This window comes from Semicossyphus pulcher, unplaced genomic scaffold (genome assembly GCF_022749685.1).
Source record: "Semicossyphus pulcher isolate SPU_LCO1_2020_fin unplaced genomic scaffold, fSemPul1.0.p SCAF_10, whole genome shotgun sequence".
NCBI classification, from domain to species: Eukaryota; Metazoa; Chordata; class Actinopteri; order Labriformes; family Labridae; genus Semicossyphus; species Semicossyphus pulcher.
Window position 1 is genome coordinate 10373210 of NW_027211604.1, and position 27999 is coordinate 10401208.

The 27999-nt window shown below is 43.7% G+C and overlaps 1 protein-coding gene across 6 annotated transcripts in view; it reads left to right on the plus strand.

Moving 5' to 3' along the window:
- Positions 1-27992, plus strand: part of sipa1 (signal-induced proliferation-associated 1) — a 35500-nt gene extending 7508 nt beyond the window's left edge. Inside the window, exons 1-16 of one of the 6 annotated variants that reach the window (XM_069677480.1) lie at positions 5044-5119; positions 9420-11042; positions 11826-11950; positions 12048-12236; positions 13158-13332; positions 13671-13774; positions 14820-14977; positions 15320-15929; positions 16222-16496; positions 17225-17626; positions 18543-18669; positions 18762-18885; positions 20033-20131; positions 20836-20908; positions 22837-22915; positions 24994-27992. In XM_069677480.1, the coding sequence (XP_069533581.1) occupies positions 9932-11042; positions 11826-11950; positions 12048-12236; positions 13158-13332; positions 13671-13774; positions 14820-14977; positions 15320-15929; positions 16222-16496; positions 17225-17626; positions 18543-18669; positions 18762-18885; positions 20033-20131; positions 20836-20908; positions 22837-22915; positions 24994-25137 (3795 nt within the window). In that variant the 5' untranslated portion in view covers positions 5044-5119; positions 9420-9931 and the 3' untranslated portion in view covers positions 25138-27992. Of the gene's footprint in view, positions 1-5043; positions 5120-8575; positions 8701-9419; positions 11043-11825; positions 11951-12047; positions 12237-13157; positions 13333-13670; positions 13775-14819; positions 14978-15319; positions 15930-16221; positions 16497-17224; positions 17627-18542; positions 18670-18761; positions 18886-20032; positions 20132-20835; positions 20909-22836; positions 22916-24894; positions 24963-24993 lie in introns of those variants that run through there. The other 5 variants (XM_069677472.1, XM_069677462.1, XM_069677498.1 and 2 more) reach the window with 5 other exon arrangements.
- Positions 27993-27999: the final 7 nt, after the last annotated feature.

Below are 27999 nucleotides of genomic sequence, written 5' to 3' on the forward strand. Positions count from 1 at the left end.
GATTGATGTACTGATGGGAGACGAGGCCTGCGCCGTAATAGTGAACAAGAGCCTGGAGTCTGTTTCTCCAATAATGAGAGCAATTTGTTTCATCATAATGGACACAGGCTCAAAATGTGTAGCTTGTAAGTTCAAAGTGGCCTTTCCCCGCTGCAGCCTCCAGTCATAAGCAACACTTATTTAGAGTAAGTGCAAACAGCTTTTGGAGGTTTTTACTCCCATAACAAGTGATTCTCAGCTGACAAATGTGGACGAGGGTGGGGACTGTATGTGCTGCAGCCATTTCGTGGGCACCCGGCTACATTTCAGCCAGCAATAGGGACAGTGAGGAAGAGGAGGAGGTCAGAGTGTCTTCCTCTGACAAGGTAAGGTAGCAGATCCAAAAGCAAAATGTGGCCTTTCTCCTCTGAGCTGCTCACACTCATGGCAGAGGAGTAAAAGTGAACTGTATCTCAGCATAATAGATCCAGTCATGAAGCTAAGGGTCAGTTCCTTTCCCTGTCACACACACACACACACACACACACACGCACACACAGGGCGGTCACAGAGGGACAGCTGCTCTTCCTGTCACATCTATAAGGCTTTTATAGAGTCAGCAAAGACACACACACTCGCCCATTTAGGCCTTGAATCTCTCTGCGCGTCCCTCAGTCACACACACACAGACACGGCCTGCCACAAGGTGTATTTTCACACACACAGGAAGTGGCAGCGCTCTGCCAGCACACAGTGTCGATGTCATGGTGAATAACGTGTCAAACAATGGCCAAAAGAGTTAGGTACTTTCTTTTACCGAGGCAGAGCAGCACGTAGATTCTGTTGGAAACAATAGAGCTTATATTTGAGAGTGCATCGCTTTAAGGTCGGGCTATTTATTATAAGAGGAAGTGAGGTTTTAATATGGACAATACTATAGAGGGAGCTTTTATGAGCATACTTCCTCTTTGCATTTGCAGAAGGGGGCGGTTCACTGATTATGCTTCCGCAATGGGTAAAAAATAGTACCAAAAAATGTCTGCATGCTCTATTTGTGGAGTTTGTAAGATTTGCTGCTCAAACTCAGGTGACACTTTCTGACTAGCAGCTTGTTTTCTGAATAAGACATTGTCTCCTTATAAAAACAGCCAAGAAAGAACTGAAACCAAAGCAGACGCAGCTGAAGTCACATGGGAGGCGAGCAAACAGTACGACTCAAAAGAAGAAAGACTTCAATATAAATCATAACACATCAGCTCTGCTTTGTCCGCGTGTGCATCCGCGATGGTCCGAGAGTGGACAAGGGAGCAACCGACCAATGAATAATTAACATCTCGGTAACCCTCGCCCTCTTTCGCCCAGCCTCATTAATAATCCATCAGGCAGAAGACTTATTTTCAATTTTTGAAGGACACATTTTGAGCAGGGCAGCTGTCCTTGAAATTAAAGGTGTTTGATTGTGAGGGGATGATGTTGAATCCTGCCGCAGAGCCGCGAGGGAAGCTTGACCTCCGCATACAACAGAGCCATACAGCTGAGCAGATGCACACAAAGAATGCATTTTACTGACGCTGCTTGCTGATTGGTCCTTTAGCTGGACGAGGGATTCAACATTTCCACTAGTTGAAATATTTTCCTCCTTAGACTTTTAGGGTGAAATCATGCCCCGTCTTAGAATAGGAAATGAAGATCCAAACCACACTTTTTCTGATGTGTTTGGAGGGGAAACATGTTGTTAAGCTAACCTTGAAACATCCAATTAGCATCAGTCTTGTGTAACATAACTGACAGAGAAAAATTAGACGGGACAGGTGCACGTTCTCTATTTTGCGGCGCTTCAGTCGTCATTAGCGAAGAAAGCAAACCTCAAAAACGTCTTTAAATGATGTAACTTCCTTCCTGTTATCTGTCAGACTGAAGCGACTTGAAGTGTTGTGAAAACATCATGAGAGCTCAGTTGACGAAGCAACAGTCGGTTTCACTTTGGTAGTGATGATACATTTGTGGTATTTAAGACAGTATTGCTTGCACAGCAGGGAAATGAATGATTATCAATGACAGGATCAAACTGTGGGTTGGGAGGTGTGCAGGCAAAATATTACTCATAATAAAATATCGTAAAAAACAGATCTATTTCCTTCCACCTTCGCAGTTATCTTCCTTCTTACATCGAGCACCAGGTGCCGGGGATGCAGGCTTATGTGTCTTCGGGGACCAATTGCTCGGACTGACGTTTGCAAACTGTTCAAATGAAAAAGAGAGATAAAACACTTTGCTAAAAAAAAGAGAGAGTGCTGCAGTGCCATCCACTTAGCAGCCTCTGGACTCGGCCCAATTCACTGTCCGCAGTGTGGTGGAAGAGGGCTGGGTCTGCGGGGAAAGATCGAGGATACCTAGAGCAAGTGTTGGGCATTAAAATGAACTCCCTTTCTGAAGCAGATCCACATTAATACACATTTACTTTCTTAAAAGCATCGCAGGTCAGTGTGACAGATTCTGCTGCAGAACAGGGAGGCAACCTGATCTCAAATGTAACAGGATCAATAGGGAGAGTGAGACTGAGCCTGGCTTTAAATCCCCCCAAATCAATCACTGTTAGGAGCTGATTTAGAGTTTGTGGTTAAGAATTGGCAGGGCGGCTTTTAACTACACGGGTAGACAGTGACACTCCAGCAGCAGCTGAACTGGAGACTGTGAAAGTGGACTTACAGATACCTGAGCTGTTTACTGGCTCAGTTAAATATCCACCCAGGTGCAGAAACATGCACGCTGCAGTATGTTCGTGTTGTTTCTCCGTCTTTGTGTAAATGTCTGTCAAGTTTGCTGCTTTGAAAGACCGCTTGCCTAAGGATGCAGTGGCATGCGCTATATTTTACATCTTAAATTGTCACAGAAAAACAAAAAAGCTCGACTTGAAGTTGCAGGTTTAAACAGTTGCTGCAACTTGAACTGACGGAGTGCATAAGGGTGCAGAAAGCGCACAACTACCTGATCACATTTAATAGCTGCTAGGCTGTTTAAACTAAACAGAAAATATATCAAATTGCATATATCAGGACTCAAATCTTTCTTTTAGTATTGAATACTTTTAATGACTGAGGCAGTAATTATCACATCAGCACATGGGCTGAGTTTTCCTTGTCGTCCGTTACTGCTCATTCACGCTGCAGTGTCTGTCGTAGGTGTGGAAGTGTTGAGTAGAAACGATGACGACACCCATCCTCTCAGGGTTCAGAAGTCAGTCATCTCTTCCTGTTTCACAGGACACAGACTTGCATGAGCAGCACACAAAATAAGTCAAGCGGCCACCACTTCCCCAAAACGCTGCGTGTTTGATAGTCCCGTCCTCCGACTTCGCTTTGTGTCCTGACAGCGTTCACCAGAGGCCCATTAACCTTGTCCTGGATTTAACGTGGAAGTGGACCTCATTTACTGCTGTCAGATAACCAAACATCTATCCTGCACGGGCAGCTTTGTGCAACAGAACAAAGAATGATAGTCCAGGAAACAGTACACAAATAGATATAATCCTTAAAAGCAGATAAAATGATGCTCCTGCTCTATGTAATTCCAGATTTCCCGGTTTGCTGTGAGTGTTTCAGGCTGACCTGACGCTGTCATCACTTCTGATGGACACAGGAGCTCAGCACACAAAGAAATTGATTTTTCAGCACTAAAATAAAGTCTAGTTTATCCAGAGCATGTGAGCACAATACTGAAATCATTACTGTCCACTGGCTGCTAACAGAGTTTTAAGCTCTTAGATGCAGGATTAAACACTGCTGCCTACATGCATTATTGACGTTCTCAGGGAGGGAGACCAGCGCTGGTACCACGAGGGGATCTGCGGAGGGCAGCAGCATCCGAGTGTGCGCTGTGTTTGCTCCAAATCTTTAAAATCCTGGAGAGCATGAGCCGCACGTCTGGGTCATCAATCCAGGACGTACCGCACGATGCAACAGTAGAATAACCCGTCATCGACCGTATAAATAGATATTAAAGTTATGATCCATGATTGCATTTATAAGGTGAATCAGCTGCAGTCAGTGTGGGTGAAAGGAAGAAAAATGACTAACTGAGGTTTTCCTTTAGACCACTGAGACACAGATGACATATGGAAATGTCAGTGATGTGTGTACACGGCAAAACAACAAGATCAGGGAGATTTAAGTCCTGCCAAAAAGTCGGCGAATCAAATTCAGTGCAGCTCCCTCCTCTAAGACATTTAATACAACGTGTTTAAGTGGTTCCTGCTAACCGGCGCAGTGAAAGGTCAAGTTTGTGTTGATGTGTCGGCACAGTTGTGGCTCAGGGAGGATCAGAGGTCATAGATGACTTCCATTAAACGCTGTGTGGATGTGGACAAGCACAAGCCGCTGTAAGTGAATGGAGTACTTAGCAGTTGATGTTGTTGATGATAACAATACAGTCAATAGCTGTGATCTCTCTATGGTGTTAGCAAATTATGCAACTGCCACACAAGACAGGTTATGTTATTAATCAGTGCAACAGTGGGATAAAGCATCATCAGAGGTTAAGACATGCATGTTTACAATCAGAGAACAATCAGCTCTATTGAAGGCCTCTGAAAAACGCTTCCCATCGCTGTTTATTGTCTCAAGCCTTCATAATATCCTTTAGTTCTTTTTTTATTGCCACTCAGTCAGCCCTGCCATCTCAAAAGCATCCATTTATGATTCTATTAGGTTTGGTTTTATCCTGACTGGTACAGCTCGTAGGACTGCTCAGCTAGAAATACTCGGGGAAAAACAAAAAGCTTGTTATTAATCATTTACGTGTTGTTTTCCAGGGTAGCATTTTTTGGATCAAGAGGTAGTCTTGTTGTTTAAACGACAAATCTGTACTGCTCCTCTGTTGGGAGGATGTACTGTGACATTTAGATCGTCAGGCTTTTGCACAGAGAAGGAAATATACTGAGAATACAATGAGTTCCCTTATTAATTGAGCAGAAAGTTGAGGGGGTAGAGACAAAATACTGCAGTTCCTCTTCACTTTGTACTTCTACGTAAGGTACAAAACACACTTCTCTATAGTGGTGACACAGACAGAGAGGGAGGGAGGTCACAATAATGCGGTGACGTGTTTTTAAAACTGATCTGGACTGGTTAAGACTCATACGGTAAGAAAACCAAGTACCATTTTCTTTTCTTGCTTGGATCAGGTTCAAAATGAGTTTGTTTATAACCCTGTCAGAGTGGTAAACACGAATGAAATATTACACTGTGCTAAATAGATACAGAAACCCCAGACAGATTATGTTTTTGTCATACAAATAAAATAACCTACAAAACTGGACAAACCAAGATAATTCAGTACTCAGTTTTCTTTTGGGATAAGTGTTCAATGCCTCTTTCTATCAGACACTAAGGAGCCACAGAAAGAACTAACTAACTGAAAAATGAAGTGACATTTGTTTGATGGTAGACAGAATGTAGCATTTTAGCATATTTTTGGCACTTAGCACAGAGATGTTTGTGGATAAAGTTACCAAAATAATAAGAATAAGAAGAAAAGACACTAAATTAACAAGGATGAAGGCTACTGCAAATATTATGTTTAGATTGAATACACTAAGCTCACGGCCTTTCTTGAAGCCCATGGTAAAAAATAGTAGTAGTTTTTTTTAACTGTTGTTAAGGCAACCACCAAATCATTAGCTGTCATTAACCTAACTGTTATATTGTAAACTGACAGAAGGCCCGCCTCTCCTTTCATCTGATTGGACAATGAGAAAAACGCCCATGACGTCGGTTTTTCAACTCGAGGCTCTGAGAGTGTTTTCTCAAAAACGCGAGGTGCTCAGAGCGGAAAATTGCAAGGCGCCCTGCAACGCAAAAGCAGCACGCAAAAAGTGTCCCTCTCATTGAAAACAACTACAAAAAAGCCGCCCCCCAGCTGCTAAAACGCGGTCTGTCTGATCGAGCCATGCTAGCAGCTCTGTAAGGCTTTTCACAGGCACAGCTTTGCTTTTAGCTAAATGCTAACATTAGCATGCCATCATGTCCACAGTGAAGATGCTAGAATGCTGACATAAAACAGGTGTAATGTTTGCTAGTTGCCATTTTCAACATTGTAGTATTATGTGTTAGCATGCTAACATACTTTACACTACTTAGACAACGCCATGCCCACAGAGCTGTGCTGCTAGCATGCTTAAAAAGCATGCTAATGTGTCTTTTATTTTGTAGCCTGCAGATTTTGTACTGTTCATTTGATATTTTCCTCCCACCTTGTAATTATAACACAATAGCCTACAATATCTGTGATTGACTGTAGTATTTGAGAGCTGAGAAATTTAATTAAGATTATTCCGTCGACCGTCACCATCTTGTTTTAGCGAGCAGTTAAACCGAGCCAGAATCATTTTTCACTTTTTCTTCCTTGTCGCCTTGTATTTGTGTTTTGCTGAGGAATATGGCAAAGGTCACTCAAACAACCAGAGTAAATTGCGGATGCTTTTTGTCGAAAGTCGAGCCATGTCATTATAAAGAGTACATGGTGTTACTGTAAAGCACTGGTGGACTGGATACCACATCGAGAGAGGGTGGCACCAGACCAGTTGCTATGGAAACAAGGAGTGATTCATGGGTTGGGGGTCCTCAGAAGCTCAGGAACATGTGATTTGTTCAAGGTGGTGAGTGATAAGTGTCCAAGTTCAGCCCGCGCTGTGTGTTGGTGGAGAGCAGGAGTGTTTCTGGCAGATCCTGGAAGTTCAGTTTGTTGTTGGAACAACATGAAGGAAAGCTGTGTTTCTCCAAAAAAAGAAGCTGCTGCCAAAAATCTCCACTCCCACTCGGAGACAGCGCAGAAAAGTGATTGCTAACACTTTTCAAGACATTGTTAAGCATGGAGATGATTGCAGATACACAAACATCATCTGTGCTGACATGCTTATTGATCTTTGAAGGCTCCCACATGCATGAGCTGGGTTTTAATGTCAGCAGCTGTGGCATAATACAGGCGATACACAGAGGCTGCTCTATGTGAGCCCGGGCCTGCGTGTTGGTTGGGAAACACACGTGTTATTTCAGATAACAGTGTCTTAAATTGTGAGGGCTAAGAAGCCTGCACCAGTTCGATGTAAAAGAGTTTTCGCATGTGATTCACTACTCGATTTATGCTGATTATTTGATCATTTAAGCATACAAAATGAACATGATAGTTAAGTCACAAATTAAAGTCATGTTATATTTTAATCTAACACGTGTGTACAATTGTGTACAGCCTATTTGTAACAGTAGCCATCCATAGAGACATTTGGCACCAGTTCTTACTGTAACACTGTTGCCCAGAGTTACCGCTGAGGCCATGTCCTCCACATTGTTCCATGATTGTTAACAAATTTATTGTAACATAAAAATGGTGCACATGGGGAGTGAGCATTTTTAAACTGACAATTTTAGGCCAATGAAAAAAAAAAAATTAATGGTTTTGGATCTTCTCCAACAGAGCTACATTCCTAGATTTGCTCAGAAAGCTTTGAGGCTTCAGAAAGTAATGTATAATTTAATTGTTACATTAATATATAAAATGTGATTTATGGGTGGGGTTACATAGGGGGACTTTGGACTCATTAGTTGGCCATGCATATATAAAACCTTCCTGTTTCCAGTAATTCAACTCCACCCCCACAGTCCCTGCTTGTATAAACATTTATAAGTGGAGTTTGAATGTTTTGTTGCTACACCGCCAAAATAAAATGCATATTATTGTTGATGGTTAAAATGTGATGGTTGAATACTGCTGGTCATTGGGAGATAAATCAGCTCTGGAAGGCCCCAATAAAAACTGTGTCTTCAAATATATTTGTCTGCCCAATCGTCACAGACTTTGAATTATTAATGTTTCACACAGCCCATGTTTTTAATTTAAAAGAACACGAGTGAAAAGTTTTAGATCAAATACAGTGATATATTTATGATAAAATAGATACAGTGTTAGTGCTCCAGATCAAATACTGAATGGTCTTTCACTATGACTTTTATAGCCTAACTTATGATGACAAAGCAGACACAAAAGACAATGCTGACAGTGATCAAATGCAGCTTTTGACCAAATTAAACAATAACATGTCACAAAAGAATTGTTTTAATAGTAGGTAGAATCGACTACAGTATCAACAAAAACCTTTAAGAGTAGCCGGCTAAATCTGCATAAAGCACCACTTCCTGTTAACAGTGACCAAGTCTAATGTCCCTGAATGTTTTCTAGTTGATATACGTGCGTGTGGGTTTCACCTCGACGCACATTAGCCTAATCTGACACCACATTGAAACTACTGACGACCTCTTATCGTCACAACTCTACTTCCATATTAAAAGTCTTTCCACAGCTAAACGTCTGCAGATATATTCTCTCACTGCCGGTACAAAAAGAGACTGTGAGAGCAGGCAGGGGAAGGGAAACAAAGATGTGTTGTGACTTCCTCACTTTACTCTATAGCATTTTTATGTTGTGTGCGTGTGTGTGTGGGGGTGTGTGTGAAGCTTTTCTGGTAGCGGCTCTGCACCGCTGCACCTGCTCTTTAGGCTGCAAGCACGAGAGGCGAGATGCATGTGAAAAAGCCAGACAGGAAGAAGCTAAGATTCGTACCTTATTGAGAGCGACAAAAAGGTTTCAGCTTGGGTTGATTGACGTCAGTTTGGTCAAAGACGGGGCATCAGCGAAGAGTGAGGAGTGATAAACTAAACCACTTTGTTGGTAAGTTGCTTGCAAAATCTAAAACGCTGAATTGTTTTAGGGCTTAAAAAAGGGGAAGCACAGTGTTGCAAACTCTTTAGCGCAAAGCTGTTGACTTTAAATGACTCTTAACCTCTTTATTGAATTAGTAAAAATACTGATGTTGTATCAGCTGTTCCAACATCATGTATCGGTCGTTATTAAGAGTGATTCTGTCTTCATTATTTTTATATTCTTGTAAATTCTGCTGCAGAAACACAATCAAAAACTGTGTGTTTGTGTGTGAGCGTATGTGAGGGTGAGAGAGCGTTTACGCTTATTTCTCTTGCATGTTGGCACACAGTCAGTGAGCCAGGAAGGCCCCCTCCCCTGTGTTAACGCTGCCCATTGTGAGCGTGTGCAGGCTGGACGCGGTGAGCAATTGGTCCGCTATGATACTATTTAGGGAAACTATGGAACGGAAAGAGCGTAAAGGAAAGAATAATAATGAAAGAAAACAGAAACACAGAGGTACAAGGCTTTACTCAACAATAAAACACACGTCACACCTGCTTGCTGCTTTATTCTTGGCATTCAATACTTGTTTATCGAAGCCTTTCTTCTCCACAAAGTGATTCTGTGCACTCACAAGCTGTTATGGGCTGAATATAAAGCTGTCGATTAGGAAAGTAGCAGTGTGGGTAAACGATGAGAAGGAGGGTGTTAAAAAAAGGATGTTTCTGTCTCTTTTTTTGCTTCAGGTGGCCAGTGGACCAGAGCAAAAGGGAAGCAGCAGGCACTGACGAGTGCAGACGAATGGATGCCATGTTAGGAGGGTTTATAGAGACAGAGCCTCTCCCACACAGAGGACAGAGAGTCGGGCTCCAGTGATGATCCTCACACCGTCACAACACAGGAAGGAGCACCCCCAAACTGGAGTACCACCAAAACACACGTCTGCACACCTGCAACCGAACACAGCTGCAGATTCTCCTCAAACTTCTTCATTTTCACTCTTTAAGAACTTGTTTGTGGCGCCTCACAGAGACATCTATGGGAGCCCAAGGGGTGAGACAGTTCAGCCATCTTAAGTGGTGTGAATGATTTCTATATTTGCTGCTTACACTCGGAGCGGTTTTTCATCTTTGTGCACAGCGCTCCAGTTTCACACCAGCACCATAGAGACCAGGACAGAGATTTAACTGGGAGAGCAGGAAGCTCTGGTTGAGAGAGGAGAAAAGACTGTTGGACTGGAGTCGGTTTCTCGAGCACCATGCAGTCAGATGATCTCTTCATCCGCAAGTTTCGGCGTCAGAACATGCGGCCGCCTATTGCTACAGTGAACTTTGACCCCAAACGGGAAGCAGGTGTAGTGGAGTGGCCGCCAAGGAGGGAGGCTGATGGAGCCGATGGAGACAGCCTCACTCCAAGCCGTGTAGGGCTGACCCTGAGATCTGTAGGTAGGGGCCACATCATGCAGAGAAGTAACAGCGACGTAACTTTGGGAGACTTGGACTCCTCCGGGAAGGCGGGCGGCAAAGCGGCTCGTGTGGCTGGTGAGAAGGCGGGTGTGGGGGCTCAGGGGGACTCAGGTATTCTGCTACACCGGGAATACGGCAGCTTGTCCTCGCTGGAGAGACAGACTCAAGCCCAGGAGGCGAGCTCAGGTGATCAGGGGCCCCTGAGTCCTAACGCCCTCCGCTTCAAAGACCCCTTTCTGCTTTTAGGACTGCAGGGCACCCCTCCAGAGCCCGATGGTTTCTTTCGTGGTCTGTCTCTTTCCATAGGGGACTCCCTAAAACCTGCCAAGCCACCCAAGCCTGAGGGTCTTAGTAAGAAAAGCAAACCTATGCCCCCTCAGATCCCCCAACCAGGTCCATATGACAACCTCGGGGGCGGAGCCTGGGTGAGGAACTTTGCCCACTACGATGTTCAGAGCATCCTGTTTGACCTCACCGAGGCGGCCACAAACAGAGACAGCATCGGACGCAAAAAGAATATCACCTCAGGGGCTTCAGCCGCCTCTCAGCTGCGGCCCCTCTCCCAAGCCACCCCGTCCTCACCTGCGCAGGGAGGGGGAGCAAACGGAGGGAACGCAGATGACCCAGAGCAGTCGCTGCTGGACGAAGGGGACGGCAATGATAATGAGCTCCTGCTCAGCTGCCCACACTTTCGCAATGAGACAGGAGGAGAGGAGCAGGTGGGTCTGGGTCGATCCCAGGGGAGACGGGGACTCTGGTCGAGCCTGCGAACCCCCAATGATGCAGTGTCGGTCCTGGAGGAGCCCAGAGAGAGTCACGTCCAGCAGCAGGGCAAGAGCAACTACTTCATAGAGCACGCAGACCTGGGAGCCCATTACTATCGCAAATATTTCTACATGAAAGGTGAGTGCAAGACAACCTTTTGCTGATTATGCTGAATCAATGTAGAGAACAAATTCACAGCAGTCAGAATCACCTCAGTCCAGCTTTATGAAAATGGAAGTTCACTGTGGTGCTGTTCATATCCTTTCCTTCCTTCCTTCATATCCTGTTTATATCCTTTTTTCCTGAGGGAAGAGTTGTCTAACTTCTTTGGGATGGCACTGGACAACTAGCATCCAGATAAAACTCATTTTTTGGTTGAAAGTAATAATCACGAAGATTTTCATTTAAATAAATGTCTGTTAAGTCACTATCTATCGCCAAGTGAGGTAAGACAATGGTGATTGAGCCTATGGCCCACTGATGAAAGCCTTTGCATTAACAGTGTTACAGACTGGGTGTCTGTGGCAACATTCGCGGAAAAAATCACAAGCGGCGCCCAGTTAGTGACGCGTTTTCCATCAGCCAGCAGTGGTTGGTCTGCCAGAGAGGGTGGGCGGAGCTAAGCGGCTGCTTTTCTGGTCTCTGCAAGTGTTGCGAATAAACAGTAATCTACTATGGCTGAACAAACAAAGAAAAGATGGATGACTACAGATACAACTTCAACAATAAGTGAAAATCCAAAGAAAAAGAAACAAAATTGCTCAGATGAAGGCAAACAGTCTAAAAAGGAAAGCAACTGTCAGCAATTCAAGCAGAATTCAAATTTAAACTGGCCATATCTTGACATTCAGATATATTGACCCACAACACTCCATTATTATTGTTCACAGTTGTATTTATGTGACTGTATTGTCATCACAGAACACCAGAATTTCTTCGGCATGGACGATCGCCTCGGTCCAGTGGCCATCAGCTTCCGTCGAGAGGAGAAGGAAGGATCCAGCGGAGCTCAGTACAATTACAGAATCATCTTTCGCACCACTGAGGTAAACCGGCACTTTTCTGTCCTCAAAGCTCTCCTCAAGTTCAGTGTGTGTAAAATCGATTCGACTGGATGTGATGAATGTGAAAACGTCTCCTCAGATGAAGACGCTGCGAGGTTCCATCCTGGAGGAGTCGGTGCCTTCTGCCGCTCGACACACGACCCCCAGAGGCCTGTCTCCCAAGAGACTGCTGGAGTTCATCATGCCTGAGCTGAACCTGCACTGCCTGCGCTTGGCCTCAAACTCCCCCAAGGTCCGCGACACCCTGCTGAAGCTGGACGAACAAGGGGTGAGTAAGGCTGCGGCTGCTGACACGTTTAGACTGCTGCATGCGTGTGAGGCAGAAAAGCTTTTCAGGAAATCAGAGTTAAAAATAGAAGAAAAAGCTCCTTTTCAAAGGTCAGACTGAACGTTTGACTTTGTGAAGCCAACACCAACTGTCCACACCGATCAATCAGGAGTGATTGGATGTAATAGTGTAGTTACTTTACCGGTTCATACAGTATATTCACATATATGTGTGTTTTTGCCTCAGCTATGTCCCCCACCATATCGAATGTTCACTTTGTGGTGCTGCAAACATTTTTTCCTGGTGATACTTTTGATTTCAAGCAGATTGTGTAGCATAAAAAAGGCAAAAAAAAAGGTGTTTGTAGTCTGTTTTTCCCTTTTTTTTTATCCCAAACTGAGTAATTATTTACTGACCAAAACGGGTTTTTAATAAATGATTTATTCGTCCATAATTATCTCCATTAATAATTCAAACTGTTCAACATAATGACAGTTGTTTCTCACATGTTCTCAGCGCCCACTGTGTTCCAGTTGCCTGTTTTATTTTGGCAAACACTCAAAAAGAATAAAAAGATCAAAGAGATTACGCTAAAAACATAAAGACAAGCATCTTCACGCTTTTAAAACTAAAAGATCAAAAAGACTACCACACTCATAATATTGACATTTAAACCTTACTTGACCCCCTGATGGCCTCTGGCTCTACCTTTGAGGTCAACTCCTTCAGAAAAGAAGAAACAACAACAAAATTAACTCTCTTTGAACTCTGGCGTAAACACTAAAGGAGTTTCACAGAGTATGTTAAAAAAAAACATCCCAGTAATAATGAGTACACCCTTTTAAATGAAAAGTCTGGTAGTTTGAATTAAAATGCTATGAACGAATTATAAACTCTGTTCTTCTCTGTCTCCTGATGCAGCTGAATTTCCAGAGAAAGGTCGGCGTGATGTACTGCCGGGCCGGGCAGAGCTCAGAGGAGGACATGTACAACAACGAGAGCTCGGGGCCGGCGTTCGAGGAGTTTCTGGATCTGCTCGGGGAGCGGGTGCGCCTGAAGGGCTGGGAGAAATACCGAGCTCAGCTCGACAACAAGAGTGAGCTGAAAACACACGCCACGCCCAGATCTATTGGCTGGATCTCACCTTGTCGCCATTATCAGAAGGGCATCAGTGCACCACTGAAAGCCTGAGATAACTGCTATCAGGCCACATGTAATCTGAGTAATGCCTGTAAAAGAGCATAGTCACTGCTGATTATCTCCGAGCTGTTTTCTCCTCACTGAGCAGCACCGGACAGCAAATAGGACACATTTCACCCTGACAGTGACAGTTTGAGTTTATTCTTTCATTCAGAGACGTTGACTGATTTTGCTTCATCTCTTTGTGTGACATGTGTGTGTGTGTGTGTGTGTCTCTCTGTGTGTCTTGTGTAGCGGACTCGACTGGGACACACTCCCTGTACACGCGCTACCAGGACTATGAGATCATGTTTCATGTGTCCACGATGCTGCCCTACACAGCCAACAACACACAACAGGTAAAATAAACCGTATCACATATTTTCTTCTTTGTGTTGCATTTTCAGCAGATTCATCTCTCAGACTTCACACGTTGACAATTTACTCCGATCTTCCCTCTGTATTCTTAAAGAAATTGCTTCAGTCTTGGTACAACCTTCATTACCCGTCTCTGTTCGCACTGTCAGGCTTTGGTTAACGCTTTAGAAGAAGCCTCTGTGCTCCGCAACAAGCATGACATAAAAATCCTGCCCCCCAGTGTTCACTCCCACCATGAAGGTATTCACTGCAGCCTCTCAGGCAGCCTGCCTGTCGCTCTTTGTGTGCAGTGTGTGTCTTAAGCCTGTTTGCTGTCCCTTATAAACACGCTGGACATGAAGCAATGATGTTAAAAATAATATAGTGACTAAGCCGTGAACATTGTTGAACTGTCTGCTGTTTGGCAGCAGCTGCTTTGTATTTAGTAGCTTCGGTTGAATCATGTACAGTTTGTTTTGTAAATCCAGTTCCAGCTCTATATATTTGTAAATTTAAAAATAAGCGGCGTTTTGTTCAAGTCATAAAAATGTGTCCTAATGCATAATCAATTAAGTTCAAGACTGTTAAAGTCATTTCCTCATAACAGCATTTAAAAATGACAAATTACTTTTGTCAGCTTTTGGTACTTGACATCAGTGCTATTCTTTTCACAAGTCAGCCTATATTAAAAATTATAGCTTTGACTTTAGCGTCTTGTTTATTGTAATTGTGTGATTGGATCCTACCTTGAGTGTGTAGTCAAAGAAAATACGTATAATCAGCAAATGTTTCCAACTATAATACAAACTGTTGATCCCGTAGCTGCAGCATCAACACTGAGAATGATCCACAAAACAGTGTAAAACAAAGACAAATACAATTAGAAATCTCTCGCCCAAAGGTTAAAGAAACATTTCTTTGCTTATTAACAGTAATCTCTATTTCCTCAAACCTCCTCTAAACATGTAAATCATGACATGATGGCTTTACCTTACTGACTGCTGCCTGCTTGTGTAACATATTTCTCTGTGTCTCTGTTTTGCTCAGTTGCTGAGGAAGCGACACATCGGTAACGACATCGTGACAATCGTGTTCCAGGAGCCAGGCGCGCTGCCCTTCACCCCAAAGTCCATCCGCTCCCACTTCCAACACGTCTTCATCATCATTCAGGTTCATGAGCCCTGCTCCGAAAACACCTACTACAGGTCTGACTTCATAATATCTCTTACACTTTGTTCAAACCCCACCCTTTCAGAATAAAAGACCTTTAAAGTTCCTTTAAAGTTTTTTAAATGTAAAATTTAGACTTTCAGGTAGACAACTTCGCTCTCCATATCTTTCATAATACACATCTAAATCAGTGTAAAGGAGAGTGTGGGGCAGCTCAGGAGAAAGTCTGTGCATTACTGCAGTATCTTCAGTGTAAATGTTTGTTCCTCTTGAGAGTACCACGCAGCAGTCATGCACTAAAAAACAAGACATGGATGGAGTGACTCTGCTGCATCCTCTCTCTTACTCTGTCATTCCTCTTTGTCTCTTCCTCTCAGGGTGGCTGTGACTCGCTCTAAAGACATGCCATTATTTGGCCCGCTGTTCCCTAAGGGTGCCCGCTTCCCTCGCTCGGCCGCCTTCAGAGACTTCCTCCTGGCGAAGGCGGTGAACGCTGAAAACGCTGCGGAGAAGTCGGAGAAGTTCCGCTCCATGGCCACGCGCACACGGCAGGAATACCTGAAGGACCTGGCCGAGAACTACGTCACCACCACACCCATCGACTCCTCCACCAAGTTCCCCCTGCTCTCTCTGGGAGGCAAGCGCAAAGACAAGCTGAAGGGCGCCAAAGGGGCGGAGCTGCACAGTGCGGGGGCACTGGTGTGGGCCGTGATGGTCAACAGCGGGGGAGATGAGAGGGAGGCGGGCGAGCACAGGCTGCCATGTCTGCTCGGGGTGTCGGCTGAGTCGGTGGTGCTCATAGAGAGGTACACACGCAGGGTGGTGTTTAACTGCTCCTGTCGGGACGTCATCGGCTGGAAGGCGGTGACGGAGACGAAGGAGGGGGGGCCCTGCTTGGATATCTTCTACGAGCGCGGGGAGTCGGTGTCGATCAGTGTGATGGAGAACCAGGCGGAGGACATACGAGAGGTGGTGCAGAGACTGGAGGTGGGTTAATGTGCCATTTATTGCTTTATATCACAGTGTTTATCTATGTATAATTAGATAATGCTGCCAGTTTTAGGAGTGTGCTAGTGAAGGAAGTGTACAGAAACTAGATGGTTTATATGTTAAACTTCAGAATAGAGTTTATTAACATTTGATAAAGTCCTCTGTCACACATTTTCAAGGCTTGTCCTAAAACAAAGGAACCCAATGATTAAAACCGGTAAAACACTAATAAAGGAGTTTAACGTTAAAAATCAGCGTCTCTCACCATTCTTCTTCTTCTCTTCTGCAGCTGGTCACCCGTGGCTGCGAGGCGTTCGAGGTCACCCCACTGCGCGATGGAGTCGGGCAGCCCGGCTTCCTCATGAACGAGGAGGGCTTTGTGACGGATCTGCAGCGGTTCTGTTACGCCGAGAGCGGAGGCCTGCAGCTGTGGGCGCGTGTGGTGCGGCTGTGCGGGCACTCTCTGGTTCACCTGAGCCCGGAGGAGAGGACCAGGCTGCTCCGCACGGCGCACAAGATCCACATCACCGTCATCCCGCCGGACGAGAACGGGAAGCCTCGCAGGTGGGTGCGACTGCAGACAGGAAGAGAGCAATGACGAGGGCACGTTTGGGTCAACAGACACAAAGTAAGACTGGAGAGGGGGCTCATGGGTATTCTGCGTGCTCCAGAAAGGGAAGAGTCGTCCCAGAGAGGGGGTGAGAGAGAGGTTGACAGCGAATAAGAAGGAGGGGGTTAGTGGGACTGTTCACAGAAAGCATGAGACACTGCGGGGTCACAGCTCGCGCTGCTGTTGTTGTCTGTGTCACACCATCTGGTTTACAACTAATCAATCTCTCTAATGATCTTTAATCACACTGACACACATTGTCCGGCACACTTTCCGCTCAGCTGCAGTCAGAGGGGGCACAAACAGAATTGTTAAAATGCATAAAAACGAGCGTTAAATTGGACACTTGTGCAGCTCTTAGCTTGAGAGAGACGTTTCAGAGCTGGCAGCAGAAGCATCCTCAGAGAACCCCCCTGCTTTATTTATATTCACTTCTGAAATGCTTTTTCTGTGACAACAAAGCACAAATTGTCACAAAGATGTCACAATTATTCAAAGGAAGTGGAGGCTCTGTGATTTCAAAGGAATATAAAAGACAAATATAGCCCTTATTTTCCGTCTCATCTTTGTTTTCGGCTTCTAGATTAATTTATGACTCAACACCGCAATAAGGAGCTGGAAAGAAAAAAGAGGCGTAATGATTTATTTCTTACAACCTGTGTCGGTGTTTTATGTCCTGCAGAAGTTTCTCTGAGCTCTACCAGAAAGCCATTAAAGACGCAGAGTGTAAACCCGGCGAGGATCAGTCCGGAGAGGCCTGGGTGCTTGACGAGAGGGAAGAAGAAGAAGAAGAAGAAGAAGAGGAGGAGGAGGAGGAGGAAGAGATGCAGGAGGAGGCGGGTGGAGTTGATGAAGTGGATATAATGGAGGTGCAGGTGGAGGCCGAGGAGGGCGAAGGGCAACCGTGTGATAAAGGGCAAAGTGAGAGGAGTCACGGCTCGCTCCTCACGCCGCCCAGCTTACCTTTGTTACGGGCCACTTCCCTGCAAGACCAGCCGGCCAATCAGAACCAGGAGGGCGGCGGACCGCAGATCACGCGCAGCTGCTCATTGGAGAGAACGTCCTACAGGGATACGTGTGACGGGTGAGTGTGACTAAAGAGCCTGTCATGGTTCATTTCATGGAAACATCAAAGAGTATAAGTAGCAAGAACTGCTTCTTTGCAAGGTGCTATAATCGCTCCAGTTATATCTGCACATTGGGAGACCATCAGGTAGAAGAGCTCTTACATCATCCAACATGGCTGAAAATATCCTCAAGCTGAAGCTGACTCATCACAATTTAATCTCTGAGTCAGTGCGTCACTTTTCCTGCAAAGGACGAGTCACAGAGAAAGGACATGAAGCAGTGCGTCACTGAAGTTCTTTAATTTATATCTTTAACATTAGAAAACTCGCTTAGATGTTCATTTTTCAATTTTAAAACGTTGACACTTTTTTAGGATGAAAGATCTTCAACTCTTCAGTAGTAAAAAGTGTAATTGAAAAGTTCAGGTCACACTGGGGAACTATTTCCTCGTCCTTTAGAGTATCAAGGTCCTTCAAATGAATTTTCCCCTGAGTAATAATCTTCAAGAGGCGAGAGGAACACACGTACAAAAGCCGCAGAGCGTTTATGTGTCTGCCTGAAAATAGTTTTAAGCTCACTAGTTAGTTTCACCTCCAGAAGTCCAGAAAGGCCGCAGCTTGAGGAGGAAATTGGGCATGAAGGAAATATTCATGAGGATGATATTAAACTCTGCAGCTCTCCAGAATGAATTTGACTGCTTTTTATTGTCACGGGAAGCAGAACTGAATAATTTAACTGAATCGGCATCAGATATTATTTTTGATTGATTATTTGTGAGCGCAGGATGGCAAACATTAATCAGACCCACATGTAACCTGGAGATTACTCGTCTAAGTGCTGCTTTCTGTTTCGACCTCTAGCTTGAATTAAAAAAAAGTCACAAAGCATCAACAGCAGATTTAGTTTGTGTCTTTTTTTTCCATCTCTGACAGGCACGTGTACGACAACGTGGGGCTGAAGGGGGAGCCGCACATCTACGAGAACGTGGGCGAGCTGAGGGACGCCACACCTGATCTGATCCTGGCTGTCAAACCCAAAGTTCCCCTGGAGGACGAGCAGGTGACAGACGGAGACGAGAGGACATCCGATTGGTTTCTCCCCAGCTCTCCGTCCTCTCTCTTGACAGTGTCGTTTCCTCTCTGTGTCTGCAGTTCATGGGAGCTGATTTTGGCGATGACAAAGCTTCTGCGAGTGACTCTTCCTCCCGGTTGTCGTGTGTAGACCGAGCAGAAAGAAACTCACGAGCCCTGAGTATTCATAACTCCATCACCAAGAGTAAGTGCCTCCCTACTCCTACAGATTTTTTTGTACAATTAAATAAAAAGAATTACAATATTTATAATCCGCTGAACAAAAGGAGGGGTAGGAGCGTGTTAGATAAAAAGGAGGACGAGGAGGTTTTTCTGACCCTGATTAAGGACTCAAAACAAAGCTCCCCTCTCGCACACAACATCTGACACGACCTCTTAAATGAAGCCAAAATGGAACAATTACACATGTTTGCAAATCATCCCCGCCTGATTTAAGCCTCAAATTCCTTTTTTTCCAGCTTCTCTCTGCCCTTAAACCCCTCTCTTCATTATCCTCCCTCTGCTCCCCTCTGCATCCCCTTTGTCCCTCCCCTTTCATCCGCGCTGCCCCCTATCCCGCTAATCTAATATCACCCCTGCTCTGCTGCCACCCCCTGCCAGGGCCCGGATAAAAGGGGGACAGATGGGTGGTGGGAGGGGTGGAGTTTCAGGCAGCCCCAAATCAAGGAGCCCCTCTTACACCATCTGCTCAGCCTCCACTGAGACTATGAGACTCATCGCTTAAGCTCCATAAGAGCGCTCTTGCTCATCCTCTCATTAGATTCTTCTGATATTTGTGGGGGCGGCTTCTGAAGCCTCTGATTGTTTTATGTCGCGTTCTTTCACAGGAAGTCTCCAGGTCTTTGAATGCATCTCAACCTTTAAAGTGATTATTGAACACAGGGCTGTTAATGATCTTAAAGAGGAACATTTGTAGCATCCTGAATGTCATTTTTATAATGTTTTTTTTATAACATTTGCATCCAATATTTAACAAAAGTTTATTATATGTTTTTTAATCTTATTGTCTCACTTTCATCGACTGTATTTTAGTTTCATGTTGCCTTAAATGACTTCATAACGTGGTGTCAAAAAGATCTTACAAAGTCACACAATTCAGTGAAACCTGCTGGCATATTACCTTAAACACAACACTTCCTCCCGACCCTCTGCCCCCGACTCCGCGCAGCATTAACGCAGCAGCACCCCCCAGTGGTGGGTCTTTGTTACTGACCAACAGCTGCTCAAACTGCAGTCTTTCTTTTCCGCTGTGCTCTCCGAGCTACATTATACTTTTTACACTCACATAAGGAAGCTTGTTGAAATGTTAAATCCGGACCTCTTTGTCTCAGTTCTCTCAGAGACGACGGAGACGACGGAGGAGGAGTGGCAGTCCATCGCTGACCTGGCCACCGCCTGCCGCAGCATCCTGGAGGCTCTGTCTCGAGAGGGTGAGGAACTCTTTATATATGCATGTCTCAATAACAGTAAAAATAATAAATTTGAATGTAAAGGTTATTAATTGCTTTAACACTATATGATCATAAGTATGTAGACACCCCTGATGGTATTCTTTTTGTCTGAGGTTTGGGCCTTTGTTACCGATGTTTGTTACAGAGCGGTTTAGTGGTATTTTAGATAATATGTGATTTCCAGGTTTGTCGCACGGACTGGGAAAGACCCTTACTATCTTTAAACTTGACAGCGCCACTGTGCACAACGCGAGATCCTACAGAAATAGGATTTTATAGTTTGGCACACAACTCGGTTCATATGAACTGGAACACTGACTGCAAAACAGCAATATTTTTTCACCCATTCCAAGTATGTGACGTGATGCTCCTGCAGCTAAATGGGAGTAAATTATTGCTGCATAGTTTGTCAAAATCTTGTGTGTAGTCCTGAAGTAAGAAGACTGCCGGCTGTAACTGTGGCAGGAAATGGGATATCAGTGATCTGAAATGGATTTAATATTCCGGTGTCCTCATACTTTTGGCCATATGATGTATATTTAATCCAAAGAGTGAGTAAATCTACACAAAATTAATAAATAACTCTGTATTCATGACTGAGAGAAAATTAGTCTGCCTCTTCTCTGCGTTTGCTTATTGTTTGTGTTTTAAATGATTTTAACGCGGACAATTGTTTCTGACAGATCGTAAAGCCGGAGACCCCTCCCAAGCCGGAGCTGACCAGACGGACGGCAAGCTGAGAGACTCAAAAGACAGGTGGGTTGCTACACAGTACATACAGTGTGAAGCAGACAGTTCAATATCTCTGTCGTTAGTCTCTTAGTTTCCTTTCCGTCTGTATCATTGCACACATTCCTTCTCTCAGCCGACTTTCTCGCAATTATTCAGACTCTGTTTGCTACATCCAACAGTTTGAGTCAATGTGGCGCCTTCTGTCCCCCATACAGAGAGAGGACTGACTCAATGATGCACACACACACACACACACACACACACACATACATGCATCATGTCTGACTCACTGTCATTGTCATCTTTCTGGTAAACTCCCACTCCAATCAGTTTTGTTTTTCTGTAATACTTCACACAGCTCCTTGTTCGGTCGTACAGGTTTCTCTCATGCTGTTTCTGAACAAAGACCACTGAACTGTTGGCCAAAATGAGTCAATATAAAATGAGCAAACACCAACATAAACTTTTTATCACTTCAAATCTGCTGCATTTACTCACACGCAGTTTATTTCCACCCACGTACTGCAGAGGTCAGCACTGATGACTGTTTCACCATTAGATCTGGCTCCAGCTTGAATAAGAGTAGCATAGTACAGTGTAGTGAACACACTGTACTAGTTCATCACTTCAGCTACAACAATAAATATTCCTTTTGTTCAAAGTAAAAATAAAAGTCATTTTTTAGTACATAGTTCATTAAAAGAGAGAAATTCAGGGTACATTTTCACGACGACAATAAAAAGCAAACTGCCAACATCTGCCAGGTCTGTCCTTGAAAGCGTCCAGCACTCTGTGTGTGGCACAAATCAGCTGAAAGCCCACTGTGAAGATGAATACAGCCTCATCACACAGAAATCAAATTTTTTTTTATAATTATCTTTAGCTAATTTCATGCTTCCCACCATGGGGCTTTGCCTACAATCTCTCACCAACAAACATGTGATGTATAAGATAGTATAGAAGAGTGTATACTATCTTAGGATGGAGTCAGACTAACAGGAAACATTAATACATTTACACACACAAAACACAAGACACAAAATACGAGACACGTACATTTATATCACATTCATTCGTCTAACATGTAACACAAAAACCTATCATCCCAACCCCTTACCCTCTGCAAACATAACACACACACGCACACACAAACAATCCCTTCCCCCTTCCCTTCCCAGCCGTGCCACAAGTTATTTTAAGTTTTATAGGGCCTCATTAAAGCACTTCCATACCTCACTGATTTGTTTTATTGTTATCCAAAACCAACTTAATTGGCTAATTATCTGTACATATACAAAAACTCACAGCTAAATGTGTCAACAACAAGGCTGATGAAAGAAAACTATACTATAGAGACAAGTCAGTTAAACATGATCACACAGGGACGCTGGTTTCAGCAGTTAAATCGCACGTCCCACATACAGAGGCAACATTCCTCAATGGCTACTGCCCCGGGTTCAACTCTCACCCTCTGCCCTTTGCTGCGTGTCATCCCCACTCTCTCTTCAGACAGTGGACACTATCCACTGTCCTCTCACTTAATAAAGGCATATTGTAAAGACACAACTAAACACCCATCATTTGACTCATGTGGTCTCATGCCATGTTGTCTCCTTTAAAATCATCCTCTTGCTTTTTACATCACAGCCTGTGTCTCTCTCTCTGGAGTCAGACACAATGCATCATGGGATGGCTATAGTGGCTATAAATTGGTCTGCTTTTCAGCTCAAGCAATTACTGAAAATTGATCTACGTGTATTACGGGCTTTATTTAAGGCAGCAGGGACGTTGTGTGGAGCTCTGGAGCTGCCATAGTGACGATAAAGCAAAGTGAACAGCTCTGCTAACAGCAGCAGTTGCCTGAATTTGTTGCCTAATATGTTTCTGTCTTGTGATTTAAACTCTACATCCTGGCATTGCTGTTGACGAAGTGTCACTGCTCTTTGTTGCAGTGACTCTCCAGGCCACCTAGAAGAGAAGGTATCGCAGCTGGAAGCCATGCTGAAGAAGCTGCAGGATGACCTGCAAAAGGTGCTTTGACTTTCATGAATGTTTTTCTCTGTGATATACTTTCAGTGAGCTCCACGGGAGAGTCAGCAGGTAGGAAACAGTATTTAACTTGTTCAGCTTCTGTGTCTGGAGCCAGATCATTTGTATTCTCTTCTGCAGCCTGTTGTTCACTTGTATAAATCCTCCCGTCTATTCAGCCATGTTAAACCACAGCTGACTCACTGGAGATGCGTTAAATACAAAAAACACTCATTAATTTATTTGTAAATTTGTATACTAACAATTTCAAATTGTGAAATATTCCTATATCATACTTAAAATGTATTTAAGACAACTCCTTTATTGTTATCAGTATTTCTAAATCTTTTTCTACTTCACATTATTCTGTTGTTTATTTTGACTGTGAAAGAAAACTGTATCTGATGAACTCAACATTTATTTATGACGTTGGAAAGAGCTGCTTTAAAATAAATAACTCTCAACACAAGGTCCACTCGTGTTTCCGAGGCTTTCGGCCACCTCTCATCGCCTCACGGAGCAGTGTCTGTCAGACACGTGGACCCTGTGTTGAGAATTTTTGTGTAATAGTGTATGTGTGTCTCTCTGTGTGTGCACATATTATATACACATTATTTCTCCCGAACAAACGGACAATTTTATATTTGTTTTGAGAGCATTGATGTAAACTGCAACTAAACTAGGGCTGCACGATATATCGTCTAACAATTGCAAATGCGATGTGCGCATGAGCAATAGTGCCAGTTTCTTGTTTCCCATGACTAATCTACAGAAAATGTCGGTCTGATATCACATGCAGCTCTTCATCAAAGCACAGTGAGTGAACTGACCTCTGTGCAGCAGCACAGGCAGGCAGACGCTCCGTTACGCGAGCTGGCTCATAAGTGACTATTCCAGTTATCAGCCGCACCTTGCCCCGGTGCTGGTTAACACTGTGGCCACATAAACGGACCGTTCACGGAGCAGATGTGCCGCAGAGTGTTTACTTTGAGCAGCTACACCTGAAGCGCACACAGGGCGTGAGGTTGTGTGTGTCGACAGGAAGCAGGAGATGTGAGTTTTCGATTCATAAAGCTACTGCCACACGGCTGATCACCTGATACAGCCGACATAACTGCAGCTCACAAGTCTGTTTGCATTTATTTTATAGACGAAAGAAACTGAGTCTCTGTGTGGAAAAATAAGACGGGTTTTGCTTTGTTAGAAAATAAACTTAAAAGGCTCAAATAATAACAAGTGTGATTATTCATGTTTATATAAACATGAACACCCACTGTTTATCTGGGAAAACTCCCTGTTTTTTTTTAAAATCACAATAAATATCGCAGAACAAAACAATATCTCAATGTTCGTTTTTTCCAATATCGTGCAGCCCTAAACTAAACTATGATCATGATTGATTCACCCGATGAGCATTTTACTAATGAAGCAACATTACGTCTGTGAACTCTCAAGAATAATAACACATTTAGCGCAGAAACAATTAGTCGGGTTAATGTATAAGTTAATCAACAAAAGTTTTATCAACATTAATTTAGATAATTGATCAATTGTATGTGTCTATTATGAAGCAAAAATTAAACGCCCTCTGGTTCCGCCTTATAAATTGTGAAGAGTTGCTGCTTTTCTCTGTTTTAAAGACACTTTATTGAATCTCTTTGGGTTTTGATCTGTTGGTCGGATAGATTAAGCAATTAAAAGACGCCTCCTTGGCTCTTGAGCATCTGTTTTTTTCCCGTTTTCCCACATTTTGTTTTTCCTTTTTAAAGTTTAAACAGATGATTCAGGAAGCAGAAGGATCATTAGTTGCAGCTCTGTACCCATTGTGGTCGCTTACTCAGTCTGACCAGCAGATTAAAACACCAGTTATTTAGAGCCTGTCAGTTCAGAGACCTCTTTGTTTCCCCACTGCAGTGAGATGTGCTTCTCTACACTGTTTGTGTTGTTTTACTTCAAGCTCTGTGTTTATGTGTGCCCACTAGTTACCTTAAAGCCACCGCTGTACCTGTCGCTCCCCTCCCGTTCCTGCCACAGCGATCTGAGCGACGGCTTTTGTTTTGTTGTGTGCCGATGTCTTTCAGGAGAAAGAGGACAAGGCGGTGCTGCAGGCCGAGGTGCAGAGCCTCCGGCAGAACAACCAGCGGCTGCAGGAGGAGTCTCAGAGCACGGTGGCTCGCCTCATCAAAGTCACCGAGCTGCTGTGCAACGTCAACAAGCCCTGTTAGCTCCGCCGCTGCACACACAAATCAGCCGAGAGATGCAAGTCGTACAACGTGCTTGTGCGCTCACTATACTTATTTTGTTCGTACATATTTGCAAAAGCAGACACACACACACGTATCCTCTTCTATCTGTGTATCATCACAGTCTCAATCTTGAATCCCGGACCTGCCTGCTGGTGAGGAAGTATGCAAATCACTCATACAAAAGACTAAGAAGACATTTTCAACATCAATGACCTTCACAGACTGACCAACGTGCAGCTCTGAGGCTGCAGCGCTGGTGTGCTATGCCAGAGTGCTTCTCTATTCGTGTGTATGATCCAGCAGTATGTGCGTGGATGTGTGTGCAGCATGTGTGTGTGCGTGTGTGTGCATCTCTTACTGTACCTTGCTTCAAATACTTGACAAGCTGGGCCGAATAGAACTTGCATTAAAAAAAAGTGGCAATTAAGACTGAGAGACACTGTATAGCATGTTAGGTGGTGTCTTATCTGAAATGACCAAAAGTGTAAATATATATCACCAATAATATATGTGAACAGTAGTGTTGCTATCCTCTCTGCCAGGCGTGTAGTTGCAGCGTGTGAGTGTGGTTCTGCCCGGCGCTGATAGAGTTACAAAACACGACAAAAAAAAAAAGGGAACGTGACATGTCGAGCCTTTAGGCGGCCTTCTACTTCAAAAGATGTAATGATGGTAACGGAGTCGCCTCAGAGCGAGGCCGGTTACGTAAGGACATCACTCTCTGCCCTCTCCTCCTCTCAGTAGTACTGTATTTTAAAAAATGCTGGAGTTTTTAGGGAGGAGATAAAGAACATACACTGGAAATTCACCCCCTAAACATGAAGTGAGCATGCTTGTTCCTCCTGGAAGTATGTTTGAAAACAGTATTAAAGGGATACTGAAAAGGGTAATACCTCTCCTGAAGACACAGACAATGGCAGGAAAGAGCTGCTCCAGCTTCCTTCCATGTAGCTGTTCTCTTCTAACCTCACTATTGTAGCAGCCATACTGTAGAAGATCTCCTCCTGCTGGCCTGAACCACAAAATGCCCCAAAAAGGCAGCTTTTCTCTCAGCTGGCAACATAGCTTTAGGTGTCTGAATACAACACCTGGAAGTAATAGTGAATACAGGATATTGTATTTAAATATGTTTGTGTTTGGCGGATGATACAGTGAGTACTTTGTGAAATATGGCTTATGAGTGGTAGCGGTAAGGACAATACCTGATGTGTGTTTGTGTGTGTTTCTGTGTCGTTCTTGCACTTTCTTTTTGGGGTCAAATCAGCACTGGATAGGGCACATGCTGTACTTTATTTACATGCCCGGGTTACGTCTTTCTCAACATAAGAAGGTGGATAAGATCTCATCCCCCTGACACCACCTTACCTCACCTTTTTTGTGTCCATTGCTGCTGACAATAACAAAACATGCGTTCAGAGGAGTCGGACTGCTTCTCCTCAGTGCCAACGAAAAATCCCAGGCAGCTCTATCGAATCCAGAGAAATCAAACCGAACTGACTCGACCACAAACTCCGACAAAAAAGGGATGCCAAACTTTCGCCAGTCACTCAGACTCTTTTGTTTTTCTTGTACAAACTTCCTCTTGTAATTTTATTTTAGAGTCACTGTGAATACCTGGTACCAGCATAATAAGATACAGTATATACAGATTAAATTATGAATCTAAACTTTATCAGTATGTGAAGATACTGTATGTACAGCTGAACTGTTCCATGTTACTTAGTGCATTGGGTTGTGTACGCCCTCCTTTTTGCAGGATGATTATGCAGATGAAGTGTTTTAATCGTGGCCATGCTGGCTCCTGTTTCATCTCCTGTACATGCTGAAGCCTCATGACTGACCGGGGGAGACGCTGGTGTGAGAAGACCTGTTTTACTGTGTCTCTTGTATAGTTCTTTAGATTGTAGGAGGTTGGTCAAGCATGAGAATGTGCCAAGCAACTTCCAAGCTCCCCTTCTGTATGTGTGTATGTATAAAAATGTAACTTATTAATCATGCAAATGTGGATTTTCTTGTAGCTGTTTAAACTAGAGGGAAGTCTCGAAGGAAAAATGTGAAATGAGGTAGAAATGGAAGGTGGACTTGGTTATGAATTTTAGTTTCTTTGTAGAAAAACCAACAACCATAATATTTCATGACAAAATAATAACTGCAAATCTTGCTTATGGTTCTTATTATCATTCTAGTATTGAGCTATTTCAGCTACAGCTCGGACATATTTAATAAGGTCTTACAACACCATTAGGTACGCCTTAATGAGTGATGGTCAAACTGGTGTTATGTGAAGGCCTGTTTCTCTGACTTTGTGCCTACCTGAATATGTAATGTATGATAACCCAGCAGAGTGACCTCACTTTTCCGTCTTTGGTTGCACTTACTGAGGTTTTATTGTGGAGGAGACCGTCACAACATCCGGTCATTTATCTGTCATGCGAAGAAAAGTCAATGAGTAACACATAATCCGAAAGAACAGATAATAATATTAATAATAGATGTGTGTTGTTGGTCTGAAGAATTAGTGAAGGTCAATGAGTACACCGATTGTTCAAAGAAGCAAAGCGACAAATATATGGTGAGAAAAGTGAATTAAAAGGGAAAGGGTGCTTAAAATGACTGATGATGCATTGAAATGGAGCTTAAGTTGAAATGAATGTGTTGAATGGCGTATGCTTCCCTAAAGGGATGATTATTTTGGTATTTAAGATATTTAAAAATAAATTGTCTCAGAAAATCCAACAAAAAAAAAGGATCTTATTGTGACTTAATGAAACGAAAGGGGGAAAAGAGGGGGAGAAAATATGCAGTAATGTCAAGTCAAATATTCATATCTGAAATAAGTTG